This window comes from Coccinella septempunctata, chromosome 4, assembly GCF_907165205.1.
Source record: "Coccinella septempunctata chromosome 4, icCocSept1.1, whole genome shotgun sequence".
NCBI classification, from domain to species: Eukaryota; Metazoa; Arthropoda; class Insecta; order Coleoptera; family Coccinellidae; genus Coccinella; species Coccinella septempunctata.
In genome coordinates this window covers 6867181-6882880 of record NC_058192.1, presented here as the reverse complement: position 1 = coordinate 6882880, position 15700 = coordinate 6867181, and the positions used below count along the sequence as shown (strand labels likewise).

Below are 15700 nucleotides of genomic sequence, written 5' to 3'. Positions count from 1 at the left end.
GAACATTCCAATTACAGTCCGGCCCTGGGCATCCCCATCCTGAATCGTACTCATCAGTTGATATTAATTAAATTTAATACCGAGCAGTTGAATAGCGCTAAAATTTTAATAATCCCAAAAATAGCGTGGTAGTTACGCCGGTCTCTAGTAGAGAGATGAACGAAGGCATAGTAATGCATCATTTAAGAAACCATTACAAAACTTGAGCACTGATGGGGCCGCAGGGGCTTCTCTGGAGTGCCCCATAAATTATACAGTGTGTGGACGCGGGCTGCAAGGGATAGAAAGGCATTTTTTGGCTGGCTCGTCTCCCTTTCACTTCTTGCGGCGATGAAAACTGATGAAAACATCCATTATTAACTATTTGATTAAATGACCCTTTCTTTGTTCTTTCGCTCGGAGTATCATTTCGTACAGTAACCAACAGCAACGTTCGTAAATCAATATTTAATGGAGATATTTTGTACCCACATGGGTGGTGCTCAACAGACTCAGAAGTTTGCATGGGCGGAAGCTATCATTTCAGTGCACTGGAATTTTGATGATTGTATTTCAAACAGAAAATGAAATCATATTTCAGTGCTTGTGCAATACACAAGACAGGTTCATTTTTTTCTTGAGAATCAAGAGTTGCTTTATATTCTACGAAAATCTATTGGCTTCTGTAACCAGATTAAATATTGGTTTAATGATTGCATTCATCATGAAGAAAGCGTGTTGCTTTTGATTTGCCTGCGCCAACAGCACAGAACGGAAATAAATCACTGTCGGCAAACTGGAGGACTGACTTCCGATTTTGGCCAATTACTAGGGGAAACTCTAACAATAATGCATCGTCGAATTCAAAATACACAATAAACCCAATCTCCTTTCAATTACTGAAATCTTATCCCTCAATCGTAGCACTTTCCGATGAGGGATGGTGTTCCCCTTCGTTCGCAGGGTTCATTCGGAGAAATATCGAGATGATACTTTAACAACTTTTTTCACTTCCCACTTTTTGTCGAGAGAAACTCAAGATAAAGAAACTTGGAAGGGAAAACTCAGCGTCCGCTTCGTTACATAAACTTTCTGGGAACTGTATTGTGAATCAGAGTTATCTGCGCGGAACTCAACATCTGCCTATGATTATTTGCCCTGTGTTTCAGTAGTTTTGTTTTTATTCGGAAGTTGATTGCAACGACCGCCCTCATTTTGTCTGAGAAACGGACGCCAATGGGATTGTAAAATACTTGGCCCAAAAATCATCAGTCGAACTTACCTTAATGCTCAATTAATCGATTTGTGGATAATCTGAGTGCAAATCAGGCTGTATTCTTTCCAGAATACAGTTGAAGAGTATGTCTACTTCGCTTTATGAATATAAAGAAAATTTTTTGAGCTGCTAATCCTTTAATTGAGTTTTGGATTCGCTACTCGAGTTCATTTCATCTGTAATAATCGAAAAGTCTCACCTCGTAAAGTTCAAGATCTCAGAAAAGGGAATGAAAAAATTCATTAGACTCGAGAACAAAAATAATTCCCGCAATATATGCAAATGTAATTGTCAGAGCCACCGATAAAGCGAAAAACGCTCACAATTAAAAATTATTGCGAACATTCATGCCGCCCAGATATTGAATTATTCATTCTTTATTAAAAGTCAAAAGTTGCTCAAGAACGCGGTTAATGAAACGGAAGATTCGAGCTGCGGTAGGCAGGAGAATGCTGTTGGGGATGCTGCTAGTAAAACTGGAAGAATGGACTGGATTAAGGCATCCTCCATAACACAGGGTCGATTTAGGGTTGGGAAGTTTCATTGTGGAAAACACTTACTCCATTTTACAGCAGAAACAGAGGTTTAAATGAGGAATAACACTCCATAATAATTCCAATATTTTGAACATTTTTATCTATCTGAATTTACCGATCAATAGAAAAAGAAATGTTTCTGTTTCTGAATTCAGATTTTTTTTACAGATTTGAAGAAGCAATTCGAAGTGAATCCTGTCTCGACTAGGGTGGAAATAGGACACCAGATGGAGCTGAGATGCGCCGCACCAATGGGAATGCCACCTCCAAGAATATACTGGTTACGCGGTGGTCAACCTTTACAATCTGACACAACCATGTTGGTATCCAGTGAAGGGCAACTCTTGATCAGTCAAGCTAGGCCTCAGGATACCGGGAATTATACTTGCGTGGCGGAAAATATAGCTGCCAAAAGACTGTCAAATCCAGCTCAAATAACAGTTTATGGTGAGTTGAAAAAATGGAAAACGAATTATTCTACATGTACTGCTGTTCTTCTGAAACTTCTATAGGATGCTCAACTTTCAAGCTTGTGTCTCTGATTAATCTCTTAAATTAATTACTTCTTGATTCATGATCGTCATCAGAATACTTGATTGCATCTTTCCTAGATTGATATTTAACATGGGAAAGCACCTGAAGAATAATCCACGATACTTGCACCCCACTCTCTTCAGATTTACATACAAATGTTATATTTATTCAAAACTTTCAATTAACGCCTAGTCGATGCCACATAGATAAAATGTTCATTACCGCCTGGAATCCGTTGCTTGGCGAAAGTTCAGAACCGGAAGAATCGTTGGGACTTCTTCGCAGTAATTAGGGAGAATGGCGTAGGTTCTGCGAGCTGTGGGATCCATAATTTACCAGAGACATAAATTCTAATAAGTACGGACATGGCATACTGAATAACACTGGGTTGTGGTTGGCTCTATTAAAATGTTTTTATTTATAACGCCTTAAAGCATGGCTCCTTGCAGACCTGTTGGTCAGCTAGCTTCGCTCTTGTGTTATCTCAGACTGCATCTGAAAGTGTCAGTCATAGCTCAAATTTTTAATAACATAGTAGTTTTTATACAATAAAATTTTCAACCGATGTGTGGGCTTTTACGTTTGTAAAATGGGCATAAATCGATTGTGTTATTCCGGTTATTTACAGAGGATTCCTGTTACATTCCCAACACCAAGAACTTGCTGTGGGTGTCTTTCATAAGTTGGTTGTGATTGATTTCTACTTTTTAATGGCGTAACTTTTTCTGATGATTTTCTGAAACCGAGTTAACAATACAGCCTGTACTGTAGGTCATATCCATATATTCTGTTATTTCTATTTCTATGACTGCAGGAGAAAAATTCATTTGGAAATTCTGAAAAATTCATTGACGTGAACAGAACAGGAAAATGTTAGGAGGAGATCAGGCTTCAAAATTCATTTAAAGACCAAGCATTGCTTCACTAATGACCAACCACCACAATGTGTTTCAGTTCTACCCTGTATACCATGAAATTCAATTGAATTTTCTGCAGACTCGACATCAGGTGATAAACTAGATGAAATAGGCTACCAATAGACAACAAAATGATCAAAATCGATGCACACCTTAAAAAGTTATTTTAAAATGAATTTGGTGAAAAAATTTTCTGTCCTGTTTTTTTTTTGGAGTACCTTTTGAATAGTGAAAAAATGAAAAATCAAAGACGAGACAATGAATAATACGTATTTTTCGTTGCATTAGGCGATTCTCGCTATTTTTTGACAAAAACAAGAGTTGACTCATTGTCTGCATGTAGAATAGCACTTCCTTTGCGAGCCTGGATCGTTTTGTGCGTAGTCGCGGCAGTATATCAGCGCGGCGTTCTGCTCCCGTTAACAATTCCCAGAAATACAATTTCCCCGAACATCCACCTACACTAGGTGTGTATATTCGCGGTAATTCCATCAGCGGTGGCAGGAATAGAACAGAGAGAGCGTCATCCATCGGAATCGCGTACAGAAAGGCCCCGACTTCGAGGACTAACAATAGACCTGCTGCAGGCGTAGTCGGTTATCACATCGGGATCCAGTCGTGTGTTATTAGCGGGAAAAGAGCAAAACGGCGCCATGTTTCGTACCCGGTATTATTCCTCACTGTCACGGTATCAATTTCTCTCTGGGCTGAATTTCGCCGCCAATAAATTGAATAACATTGTTATCCACTCTTCTGCGTCAGAAGTTCGCCGTCAGACCTGAGGAATTCAGCCTCTCTCCCGGTTGCAGCTCTTATCTAATCGGATATGAAATCAATTTCCGAATGGGGGAGATTTTTAGACGGAAGAATGGCCAGACGGCAGCGTAACTCTTGACCGGAAAGGAAAATAAATATGATTTCTGCAGTGAAGTCACCGGATTTCATCATACACATAAGTGTATACGTTGAAATCTTCTACAATGCATTAGAAAACTTTAATAAAAAGGGTGAATGCAATCTGTAAGGTCGTTTTCAAGTTACGGCGTGAGCAAGGGAAATGGGGATTCCTTTTTATAAAGGGTGTTTCACGAGTGGTTGGCCATAGAATAGTGGTGATTGCGGGTCATCTAGGTCCATCAGAATTTGCTTCTTTTTATTTATTCAATATACTGAGTACTGTCCTGATAACCTCAGGATTATAATTGTCATTCCAGAGGGTTATTGAAATTTACAGAGCCCACTAAATTGTATCAAAATCGTACCATATATTCTGACATTATGTATTATGGATAATGCAAAATGGAGCCGATATCCAAAAAACCAACCTGTATCTCCAAAACTAATTGCCGCAGGGTATAAAAGAAGCAATATGATTGAAAAGACTAGATGACCTTCATTAGCTACAAGGATATGGCCAACCGCTCGTGAAACATCTTGTAGGGTACGCATACAGGGTGAGTCTTTGATTTGTACGAATATTTCAACAGTAGATTCTTGAGGTAAAAACAAAACACTTTTTTCGTATACCATTATTTCCGGTTCGACCCTGATAAAAAGATACAGCTATTTTAAGTTTTCATAATGAGTTATACCTCCAGAATAACTAGCTAAATCTGTGACACTACACATCTGTGAATCTTTCAAACAGAGTTGTATTCAGCCAAAGTACCCAATTTTTCAGATTTCACAGATACTTTTCAATTTTTGATCATCAAATTACTCGAAAACGGTGCATTATACGAGAAAATATGAGGAATACTTATATTTTTCAAAACGTTCAAATATTTATCAGATAGCGTCCAACTTAGTTTCAATAGTTGAGTTCTTTGAATTTTTGGTATTTTTATGGTACGTAATGGTCACAATAAGGAAACTGAAAGACGAGGGTGATATCTTGTGTTCGATAAAAACGTTTGTGAGATCAAACTAAAAATATAATTTTTTTAGAGTTTTTCAACAGCCTGTATCTTTGAAACCGAGCCGATTCGGAAAAAATGGTAAGGGAAAAAAATGTTTCTTTTGACCTCAAGAATCTACTGTTCAAATATTGGTACAAGTCAAAGGCACACCCTGTATATGTCAAAAGTTTGGGAATTACTGCTCTAAAAACGTTCATTACTGGAAAAACTTAACCAAAATCTGATGCCGTTGACCATAAAAATGAAATTGAAGAATAATCTCCCTAAATCATCTCGAAAATCATCGAGCGAATGGAAAAATAATGTTTCCAGGTTCTTCCCCAAAAATATATCCGAATAACCGGATGCGAACATATCTATATTTCCGCAATTCCTGCCGACTGTAGGTCTCAGCTCGGACGTGATCGTTCGCCTGCCGATAAAGTCCTCACACTGGCAGGCCACTACGGTGTGTTTGTGGCACGCCGATCGACCACGTTTTTGTGCACGACAGGGCCAGTCGAAAATATTTTTATGCTAGAATTTAATGGGCCGAACGAATCGCTGGCTCGCTATCGACGTCTTAATGGTCAAAAACACACCGCTTTTGGAGGATTCATTGAGCGATACTTTACTCGATCGCTTCTCGAATTCTTCCTGCGAGACGAACATCATTTAGTATCTGTCGGAAACCGCTGGGGATGTTTTCATGCTCCATTGAGATATTCATCGAATTTACCGTAAAATTATGATATTTTATATCAAAAACATTCATTAGAGATCAGCGTTTACCAAAAAGCTCCAGGGATGTTTTGTCAAAGCGTTGGCGAGCTGATTAAACGTCTTCGGTGGGTCAGGTAAGCGGTGTAATTGCTGTGACATTGCAGGCTAAACACCTTCGATACAATTTAAGTCTGGAGAGAAGCCGGCAACTCCAATCTTTTGATGCTATGGATTTTCATGGCATAGTTGACAATTCTGGCTCGGTTTAGACGAGTATTATCATCTAGTAACATAGAATTGATGCCCATGGCTGCCTGAAGAAATAAATTGATGATAAAATATGATTGCAGGCAATGTTTTACCATAGAGCTTTTAACACAGGGGTTGAATAATCAACAAGAACGCAAGCACTTGAATTGGAGTACAATAAAAATCAGCCCTGAGATTATCAAACGTCCAACGTTAATTCGAAAACAATCGTTGCCCAATTCCGCAAAGTACGCCTCCGTCATTTGATTAATCGTGGGACCCACATCATTAGTCCCAGCAATAAATAGAAGAAATGGTAGTCTAATTGTTTAATTGACCCTAAAATAAAATGATTAATAGATTCAGTCACGATCTTGTCTCTGTCCGTAATTGTGTGCACCTTCAAAGGCGATAATCTCGACAGACGCGTGTCTACCAGACAACTTCCCACCCCAAGGGACGTCGAGATCGCTGCTGGTTCTATTTTTGAGAAATAATTAGTTTCGGAAGCTGCGACAAGATCATGCCGGCGTGTCGAGTCAACGTAGCGTTTCGTCAGTGGGTTTGGTTCCAGTTTGATCGTCGTGGAGGGATTTTTTTTACCCCTCATCCAGAAATTGGCATGTATGAACATTTTCGGGCAAAAAACACATGGCGAAGCAAAAATGAGGGCAAAATAGGCTTGAGGATTCACGAATATTCTCAATTTATTTGACGAAAACCGATAATTTTAGTTTAAAGATGACCTTCGAAAAATCCTGAAGCAGTTGGGTTCAGTTAAAACTTCCTCAAGATCGAACGTTTGCGCCAGAGTGAATGAAATTCTTAGATTTATAACTAGAAGAGTTGCTCTTTCAGTATATATATCACGTTTAGATCTGCAATAATTTTCCTGCAAGATAAAATACTCTAAAGCTGACCTTCGAAAAATTCCCAAAAAGTTGGGTTCAGTTAAAACTTCCTTAAGATCGAACGGGTGTGCCGAGATAGATGAAAGTCTCAGATTCCCAACTAGAAGAGTTGCTCTTTCAGTATATGTATCACGTTTAGGTCTACGATAATTTTCCTGGAAGATAAATTCCTCTAAAGATGACCTTCGAAAAATTCCCAAAAAGTTGGGTTCAGTTAAAACTTCCTCAAGTTCGAGCGGTTGCGCCGAAATAGATGGAATTCTCAGATTCTCAATTAGAAAAGTTGCTCTTTCAGTATATGTATCACGTTTAGATCTGCGATAATTTTCCTGCAAGATAAAATACTCTAAAGCTGACCTTCGAAAAATTCCAAAAAGTTGGGTTCAGTTAAAACTTCCTCAAGATCGAACGGGTGTGCCGAGATAGATGAAAGTCTCAGATCCCCAACTAGAAGAGTTGCTCTTTCAGTATATGTATAACGTTCAGGTCTACGATAATTTTCCTGGAAGATAAATTACTCTGATGATGACCTTCGAAAAATTCCCAAAAAGTTGGGTTCAGTTAAAACTTCCTCAAGTTCGAGCGGTTGCGCCGAAATAGATGGAATTCTCAGATTCTCAATTAGAAAAGTTGCTCTTTAAGTATATGTATCACGTTTAGATCTACGATAATTTTCTTGGAAGATAAATTACTTTAAAGATGACCTTCGAAAAATTACCAAAAAGTTGTGTTCAGTTAAAACAATCTCAAGACCGAATGGTTGTGCCGAAATGGATGAAGTTCTCAGATTAATTATTAATTAATTATTCTCAGATAACTGGAAGAGTTTCTCTCTTCGAATATTTGTCACATTCAGATCCAGAATGATTTTTCTCGGAGATTTTTTTTAACTGAATTTCTCTAGGATATGTATGGTTGGCGAACACCTTCCACACTATAGTATCCTTCAAGTTTTCATCCTATTTGAACACCCGCAATGTTCAAAAACACAACATGACTCAAATCGTTTATTTGTACTGATGTATCCAAAGGAATTCCTGGCAAATTTACAGATATTAGTTCATTCGTCAGCTTGTTAAGATTTCAGCAAGCTGAATTCTGGCGTACATATAAACACTGAATGATTCAGGAACTCTGAGCTTTGTTTTCTCAATGGCTGAAGAAATTCAAAACATACAACAAAACTGTGAAACTTGTCCTAGCAGGTTTTTATGTGTCTCCAAACTAAAACATTTTTATATTCATTTCATAAATTATTTAATTCCACCCACGTGGATTGAGCAATTTGATCATGACTCCATATTTTTCACCATGGTAATCCGAAGCGTCCACGCCTGGCTGGATCACGATTGCCTCGTGTTAAAAACGTCCGTAAAAAACCCGAACCTGACCAATATCTTAGCCAAACAGAGTTGTTTGCGGACGTTCCAGGGAGATGCGGTCACGAATCTCAACCCTCCACGATTTTGTGCATCAACACATCGTCGTTCATGTTGTTTTAGCCTGTTTTCGCACGCTTCGAGTCTCGAAATCTTTACGGCGCATACAACTCATCGCGTGTTTATGTTTATGGCCGGTCATGCTTTATGGAATGTCATGCAGCCCAGTAGGATGTAATAAGAGTTGACCGCAGGACATCCGAGTTGATTCAGGAAGGATCTGCAGTGCTGCCATTGATGCATGTGTGAAATATTTACTCGGATCGCCTTTGAACGTTCTTCCAGAGTAACCGGGTGTATTGTTTAAGATTCTTCGACGTAAATATAGCGCGAGCTGATTGAAGTTGCGGAAGTTAGGATAAACTGGCGAAAGATTAAAGAAATGGGAATCTTACGCAGACTTGACAGAAATAAGATACAGCGTGATGGGCGTACAAGACATTGTATGGAAGTGGAGTTTCAATTACGAGGACAAATTGAAAAATTCTTAGCCTACTATAGAACGAAACAAAATTTCGATGTCAAAATATTTTATTACTCAACATATCCTCCTCTTAATTGGATACATTTATTACAGCGAACCTACAACGTTCCTAGACCTTTCAAAAAATAATTTATTACTTCCTCGTTGGAAGAAAATTTACGAACTTTTATACTTTTTTTCATTTGAGGAAAGAGATGATAGTCGAATGGAGCCAAATCTGCTGAATAAGGGGGGATGTTCTAGTAATTCAAACCCAAAATGACGAATTTTTTGCATGGCAACATGAGATTTGTGTGCAGGGGTGTTATCCCGCAGAAACAAAACGCCTTTGGTCGAATAGTAATCTCCGGTTATTGTACTACCCTTATCCAAAAAATCAAACATGAGTATTGAGTACTCCATAGCAATCCAAAAAAACTGAAGCAAGAACATTTCCAGCAGATTTTTGGACACGAAACTTGTTAGGTCTTGGAGAACCAGAGTGTCGCTATTCCATCGATTGTTGCTTTGTTTCTGGATCGTAGAAATGTACCCAAGTCTCATCCATAGTAACAATTCGGTGTAAGAAGTCTACATCGTTTTCAAATCGAGCACAGATCGAACGCAATGCTTCTACCCTTGCACGCTTTTGGTCAACATTCAAACATTTGGGGATCCATTTTGCAGCAATTTTTCTCATGTCCAAATTGACGTGAACTATATGATGAACGCGTTCGTATGAAATATTAGCCCCCGGTTTCATAAAGCTCGATCGGGGAATCAACGCTTGATTGACAGATAAACGTCAATTTGTTTTCAATCAATAATTCAGTCATAAGAATTCGGAATTCAATTCTCGAATCAAATTATGATCTATATACATCTATTCAATGATTCCAAATTGCTTCTTGTTCAATATATGTAGGAATGAAAAAGTTTTAGTGATCTCGTTTTTGAAATCCAGTGATTGTCAAATCGTTGATCGGGCAGTAAGAGTTTTATGAAACCCGCTGTAAGTGCTTCAGATATCCGTTTTAGCCCAATTCGACGGTCTGATAAGATCATGACATGAACTGCATCGATATTTTCGGGGCCTGACACAGAAACTGGCCTTCCCGATCGGTAATCATCTTCAGTGGAAAATTTACCTCTTTTGAAGCTTGTAGTTCAATTTTTCACGGTCGCATACGAAGGACATGGATCACCAAGGGTATTAAGCATATCTTCGTAAATCTGCTTACCTCTTAACCCTTTTAAATACAGGTACTTGATGATGGCTCGCTACTCCAATTTTTCGATTTTCACAATTTCGGTGGATATCTTTTTTCATTTAATTTATTGCATAACTCTGGTTTACTTTTTTGACCTCAAACTTCACGCTGACACTTCTAATGAGCTATTGTTTGTTGCTATGGTAACGAAATATTTGGAACTGGTCTACGCTAATTAGATAACAATACATCCTCGTACTTGTAAATCATAAGATTCTCCAGACGAAATATCCCCAAAAATCTATATAATCTACCTCTGGAACACAAGGATAAGATTCTGAGGCCGGCTCATTTGCTCAAGTGAAAAGTGCGATGATTCGAAAGGGAAAATCATCACGTATCCTTTCCCAATCACCCATAAATTCTGGAAATCATTCTTGTCTGTCTTCATCAACTAATCCTTTGGAGCCTGAACCCGTTTCTTCGAGTCAATAAACAAAACAGAGGCACTATTAATAAATCCCTCGAATTCATTATGCCAGCGCAATCTTTCCAGATCTCGGGCAGCTGAAAAAGATGAATGGAGGAATTTGTTGTTTTTCGTCGTCACGAGGGTGTAAACAAACAGTTCAAATTGTCCGGAGCAGGTGTGGATCGAATCTTGATGATAAAAAATGGCCGTTTCACGTGTTGTAACCCTCAAATCGGCTCTGAGCTCGCTCAAACTCATAAATAACTTTTGACAGCCTGCCTTGCACTCTATGCGGAAATGGACAGACAGGTGGCATACAAGAATGAACGACTAACACAGAGACCCAGCCCGAGAGTATCGATTTAGTCGAGGAGTCTCATTTTCCACATTGTTTCAGCGAAAACCTCTTGAAAAACGAAAGCTTCAGTATATAAGAACTAGTAATTTGTAACAGGATCACTTATCGGAAGTTTCAATTTGAATATCTCGCCATATTAGCAGGCTGTCATATCCAAAACCGTCATTTTTGACAACTGAAAACTATGTCATTGAAATGGAACTACCTATGTTACGAAAAAGATGGAAATTTTGCTGCAACATTGCGTGGTGAAAAATTTTGCAGAAAGGCTTTTTCCTTCAGATGCCCTCAAATCAGTTTTATACCCTGACGTCTACAAGTTGACCACGTGATAAGCTTCGAACAATTAATTGATGTTTACTCCATGTTTGGTGTTCTCTGATTTAAAGCTCGAAAAGTCGAATTCACGTTATCGCCAATTTCGTACAAATTGGCAGTTTAAAATTCGAACGAAAAATTCTCGCATTCAACACATTCATCGAACAGTTCAGCTGTTCATGAACTGGATTCGAACTTTTAATTGGTTGGTTCTGGCTTCAACATTTCAATAGAAAACGTAGACATCAACATTGGCGCCGATACTATTGTGCCATGTTATTCCATTAGTTCAGTTTTCCATCACGGAAAATATAATGCTCACTCCTCACTTTGTTATTTATCTGTGAAGTTGGGGTGTGAATGACGAAGGTTTAAATAACTAGCTCGTCGAATTTTGCGAAGTTTGCGTTGTTATGGAAAACTATTTTTCGTGACGTTACTATTTTTATTTTCCGAAGTATTGTCATCCGTGATGGAAATAGAACCAGTTCTTTCTGGTACAAAAAGGCTCGCCTCCAAAAACATGAATGGAAATGAGAAATCTGAAAATTTGACCTCGCCAGAACTGACGAATCCTAATGAAATAATGGCACGGGCTTAGAAGTACTAATAGTATTCCAGCGCCATCTATCAGTAAAGAAATTCACGAGCTAAATCATCACATAGATTCCAAATGTCTGGAATTGTTTTTTAGAAAAACAACTCATCTCAAGAAATATATAATTCAGTCATGTGGATAATTGGAACTCTTTTTGAACGGAGGTATGAGATGGTCCGGTAAGTATCTTGGTAAATCCCCACCATCGAGCTTGACATTCACCAAATGCATGGCTAAAGCAAACTCGTCTCTGTCTAGGAAGCCATCCTGGTCGATATCTGCAAGCTTCCAAATCTTACCCAGCACTGTGTTCGGTAGCTTCGACTTCAAAAGCTCTTCTTTCGCCATGGATCCAGAGATCTTCGTGGTACTGTTAGACAACCGGTCGAAAATATTGTCGTACGTTTTTCTATCCTTATTAACAATCCATTCCACTTCACCGTAACCTCCAAAACCAAGAGTTAAATTACCTAAAGCTGCTTCTACATCTTCACTTACCTGCGTTAATCCCTTCTCCTCGCCTATAACCAAACGGCGACAGGTTATCGCCAACATTTTCGAATATACCCCCTCTGATTTCGACATCAGCGTCTCCCGAATACTCATTTGGCACCATCGCCATGAGTTGGGCGATGTCACTACGCAACATCGCATCAACCTCCTCCAGCATCCTCGGCTTGATGCTATGAAACTTATTGAAATCGTACTTGGTCAACAACTCCTGCATTTTCTTCACGTCAGGGAAATCCCCTTGGGAGATCGAGTACTGCTGCTGTATCTTCTCGTAAAGAACGGGGAGGTTTTTGATGAGCTCCCTCTTCTTATGTTCTTTTCCGAAAATGTTTGGCATCTCCTTCTTCAACTCTGATATGATGTAAGCGTGAACTTTAGCCAGCCTCGCTCTTTTGATCAGATCGTTGAGTTTGCGTAAAGCTGAGTTTCTCGGGAGGCATTGAAGGTCTTTGAATAGATCTTGAGTTTCGTCTTCGAACAACTGTTTGTTGCTGTCATACCGTAAAGGCTGATCCCAGAAGGTACCTATGTAGACTCTTACAACCTCGGGGGTCTGAAACACCTGCAAATTCCAAAACGATTCGTTAGTGTTCAAAAGAATCGAAAACGTTCATTAATTTTTCGTACTCAAACATACTGGGCTCTTTCTACCTTTCCGAGTGACCACATTAGGGCTCCATATACTCGCATCAGCTGTTGGGAGTTTATCATGTCCGCTTTATTCAACACTATTTTTATTTTATCATCGTGTCCTCTTAGAGCCTCTATGGATCTCTTGAATTCGTCCGAAATATCCAATTTGTGGGCGTCGAAGAGCAGGATGATCCTGTCAACTCGCTCTGCGAACCATTGAAGGACTCCAATGAAATCATAACCACGATCGATTCTTTGCTTCTCACCTTTTGGGAAAGAATTCAGGCGTCAATATCCCCCAACTGTTATTATCTCTAAAACTATCTTGTAATTACGAAGATTACGACTTTAGGATACTAATATTTCTCGTGGATAATCCTGCATATTGATGTATGCTGTCTTACACGTTACATGAATAACCAAACCTCCCAATCTCCGTCAAAGTTCCTAACATCGCGTCGTATAAAAACACTTTGTACCATTAAAAACTCATGAGGGCACTCAAAGTTCGAAGGCTTTCTCTCGAGATTAATAAAATTATGCTATTGTTGTTGGAATTTCCCTACGTTTTACGAGCAAGTTTATTAATATCGCTCTATAAAAAAGCTGCGTGAATTATTTCCTCAAAGAGACACACGAAAATAAAATTGATTTAAGGTTCGAAGATATATAAAATTCTAGTGGTTTATAGACCCCTGCTTATGTCTCTTTTATTCGTGTTCGTGAGCCCGTAACAATTTTCTTTATTACACAACATGATCTGAATGATGATCATGTCGAGGATGTGAGATCCATTGAGTCCTTCATTGTGTCCAGAACTCGACTGAGTACAATCCATTTTCGCAAAATTCTTGGAGGAAATTTCATTTAATGGTCTGGACCATGTTTCCAATTCCGAATTTTCCGGGGCACGAATTTCCCAACGTTTTTTATCGTTCATGCCTCTCCGGTGTTAACGTCTCCGGATCAATCTCTGGATCCCTTTTATGCCAGGGATCAGGTGTTCCATAGCAGGGTCGTTACTTTAAATCATTGACTTGTTCCGGCCCAACTCTCTCGAGGCGTATATTTCCATTTGGTGTATTTTCGCCAATTTATTCACTGCGTAATAGCTTGTGACTGTACACCCGCTTTGCCAGCACCCCATACATGTGTTATTCTGATGCACGGTTGAAAAGAAGGATTTTTTGAATAGGTGTATCGTCATTGATATCACTTCCAATTATTTTCCTCGTATAACCATTTGAAATATCAGAAATACTCGACGAATCGATAGTTCGAGTTGAGGAACGAAAAAAATTCAGTAATATGGATATATACTGAGTGATATTGAAATAGCACTCAACAATGATCGAAAATTTCAATTTTCTGTGCTATACATTTTTCTATTCGTTCTCGCGATCTGGATCTGGTGGTATTTTCTATAAGATCTTCTCCCAATCTTTGTATTCAGAATCTTCGTGGAAACTTTCATCCCCTGAATGTAGTTCGCGTTTTCATCCGTTTTTGAGGCACCCTACACTACTTACAAATACCTGCAAGTATTCCTGGAGTATCTATCACTGAGATCCCTTTGAGTACTGGACTCTTGACCATCGAACACTGGAATCTATTCAGGAAGGCATTTCCAAAAGTCGAAAGAGGTCTGAATTGTTTTTTAGGATCCACCACGAGTGCATTGCCTGGTATGACACCCTCATTCTCGCCATACATAACTGCTATAAACCTGTCTGTAGTGGGTTCGGGGCCTATTCTCATACCTTGAAAGGATCAATATGGATATCAGCAATATAAAGGGAAATATATTCACCTGGGAAATCCCTCTCCAGGAGGTATTTTATGAAAGTGGTTTTTCCTGTTGAGTACTGTCCCACTAGTAGAATAAGTGGTTTGGCGTCGAAATCAGCATCGTTGAGAGGCGGTGAATGAAATTCGTGGAATAAATAATGCTGTTCCAATGGGAACATCTTGTACTTGTATATACTCTTGAGTCCTTCGATTACTGTATCGAAGCACTCATGGTGCACCTCTTTGGTTTTGTTCATCCAGCTGAACATCTTAAACTGTTACATGAGGCTTCAAGAAGAACCAGGAATTTAACGCCATTTATGTCAGTGATTTATGACACATCAGATTGGGTATTCAAACCAGAGAACTCAGGAAACGTCCAATTTCAGTTCATAAAAAGTTTTTGAGGTAGGTACAGTTCTAAACCAGCGGTATAACGGTCTGAAGTCCATCGAGGTAATCTCGTCGGTCGATTAAAAAGAAGACAAAACTCCCATAACACTATTTCAACAACACACCGTCGAAATTCCTTGAACAAATCTCCCCGTCTTAGCAAATTGAGTCAATCTCGAGCTGAACAATGTGCTAGCCTCCTTGCAAGATAATGAAATTAACTCTCTTTCTTCGTTGCTCTACAAAGACGGAGCGGCCTACAAAGAACAACCACTGAAATTAATAGCTAAAACAAATACACGCCCAAGTTCGTCCTAATTAAATTTTCAGAGGACTAATTGTGGCGTTTTTGATGGTAAATTTGAAATTTGCGGAGGCTTAACTGAGCGATTAAGAGCCTTGATTTCTATCGGAACCAGCTTGGCAGGGGTTCGTTCCATCTGTTGTTCTCTTTGCCATTAAACAACTTCTGTTTTTTTTTTTTATCAAAT

At 39.0% G+C, this 15700-nt stretch overlaps 2 protein-coding genes across 6 annotated transcripts in view; one reads left to right on the top strand and one right to left on the bottom strand.

Annotated features, from left to right (window-relative positions):
- LOC123311390 (netrin receptor UNC5C) overlaps window positions 1-15700 on the top strand; it is a 191263-nt gene that overhangs the window by 122028 nt on the left and 53535 nt on the right. For both annotated transcript variants that reach the window (XM_044895293.1, XM_044895292.1), the window contains one exon: window positions 1960-2238. In XM_044895293.1, the coding sequence (XP_044751228.1) occupies window positions 1960-2238 (279 nt within the window). The remainder of the gene's footprint in view (window positions 1-1959; window positions 2239-15700) is intronic.
- Window positions 11991-15152, bottom strand: LOC123311391 (EH domain-containing protein 1-like). 4 transcript variants are annotated; one of them, XM_044895294.1, is made up of 5 exons: window positions 14839-15152; window positions 14558-14788; window positions 13047-13294; window positions 12381-12957; window positions 11991-12337 (listed from the first exon to the last, which is right to left on the bottom strand). In XM_044895294.1, the coding sequence occupies exons 1-5, from the start codon at window positions 15083-15085 to the stop codon at window positions 12009-12011; spliced, it is 1632 nt and encodes a 543-aa protein (XP_044751229.1). In that variant the 5' UTR covers window positions 15086-15152; the 3' UTR covers window positions 11991-12008. The 4 variants fall into 4 exon arrangements, with proteins under 4 accessions (XP_044751229.1, XP_044751231.1, XP_044751230.1 ...); XM_044895296.1 differs by having other exon boundaries at window positions 11991-12328; XM_044895295.1 differs by having other exon boundaries at window positions 14564-14788.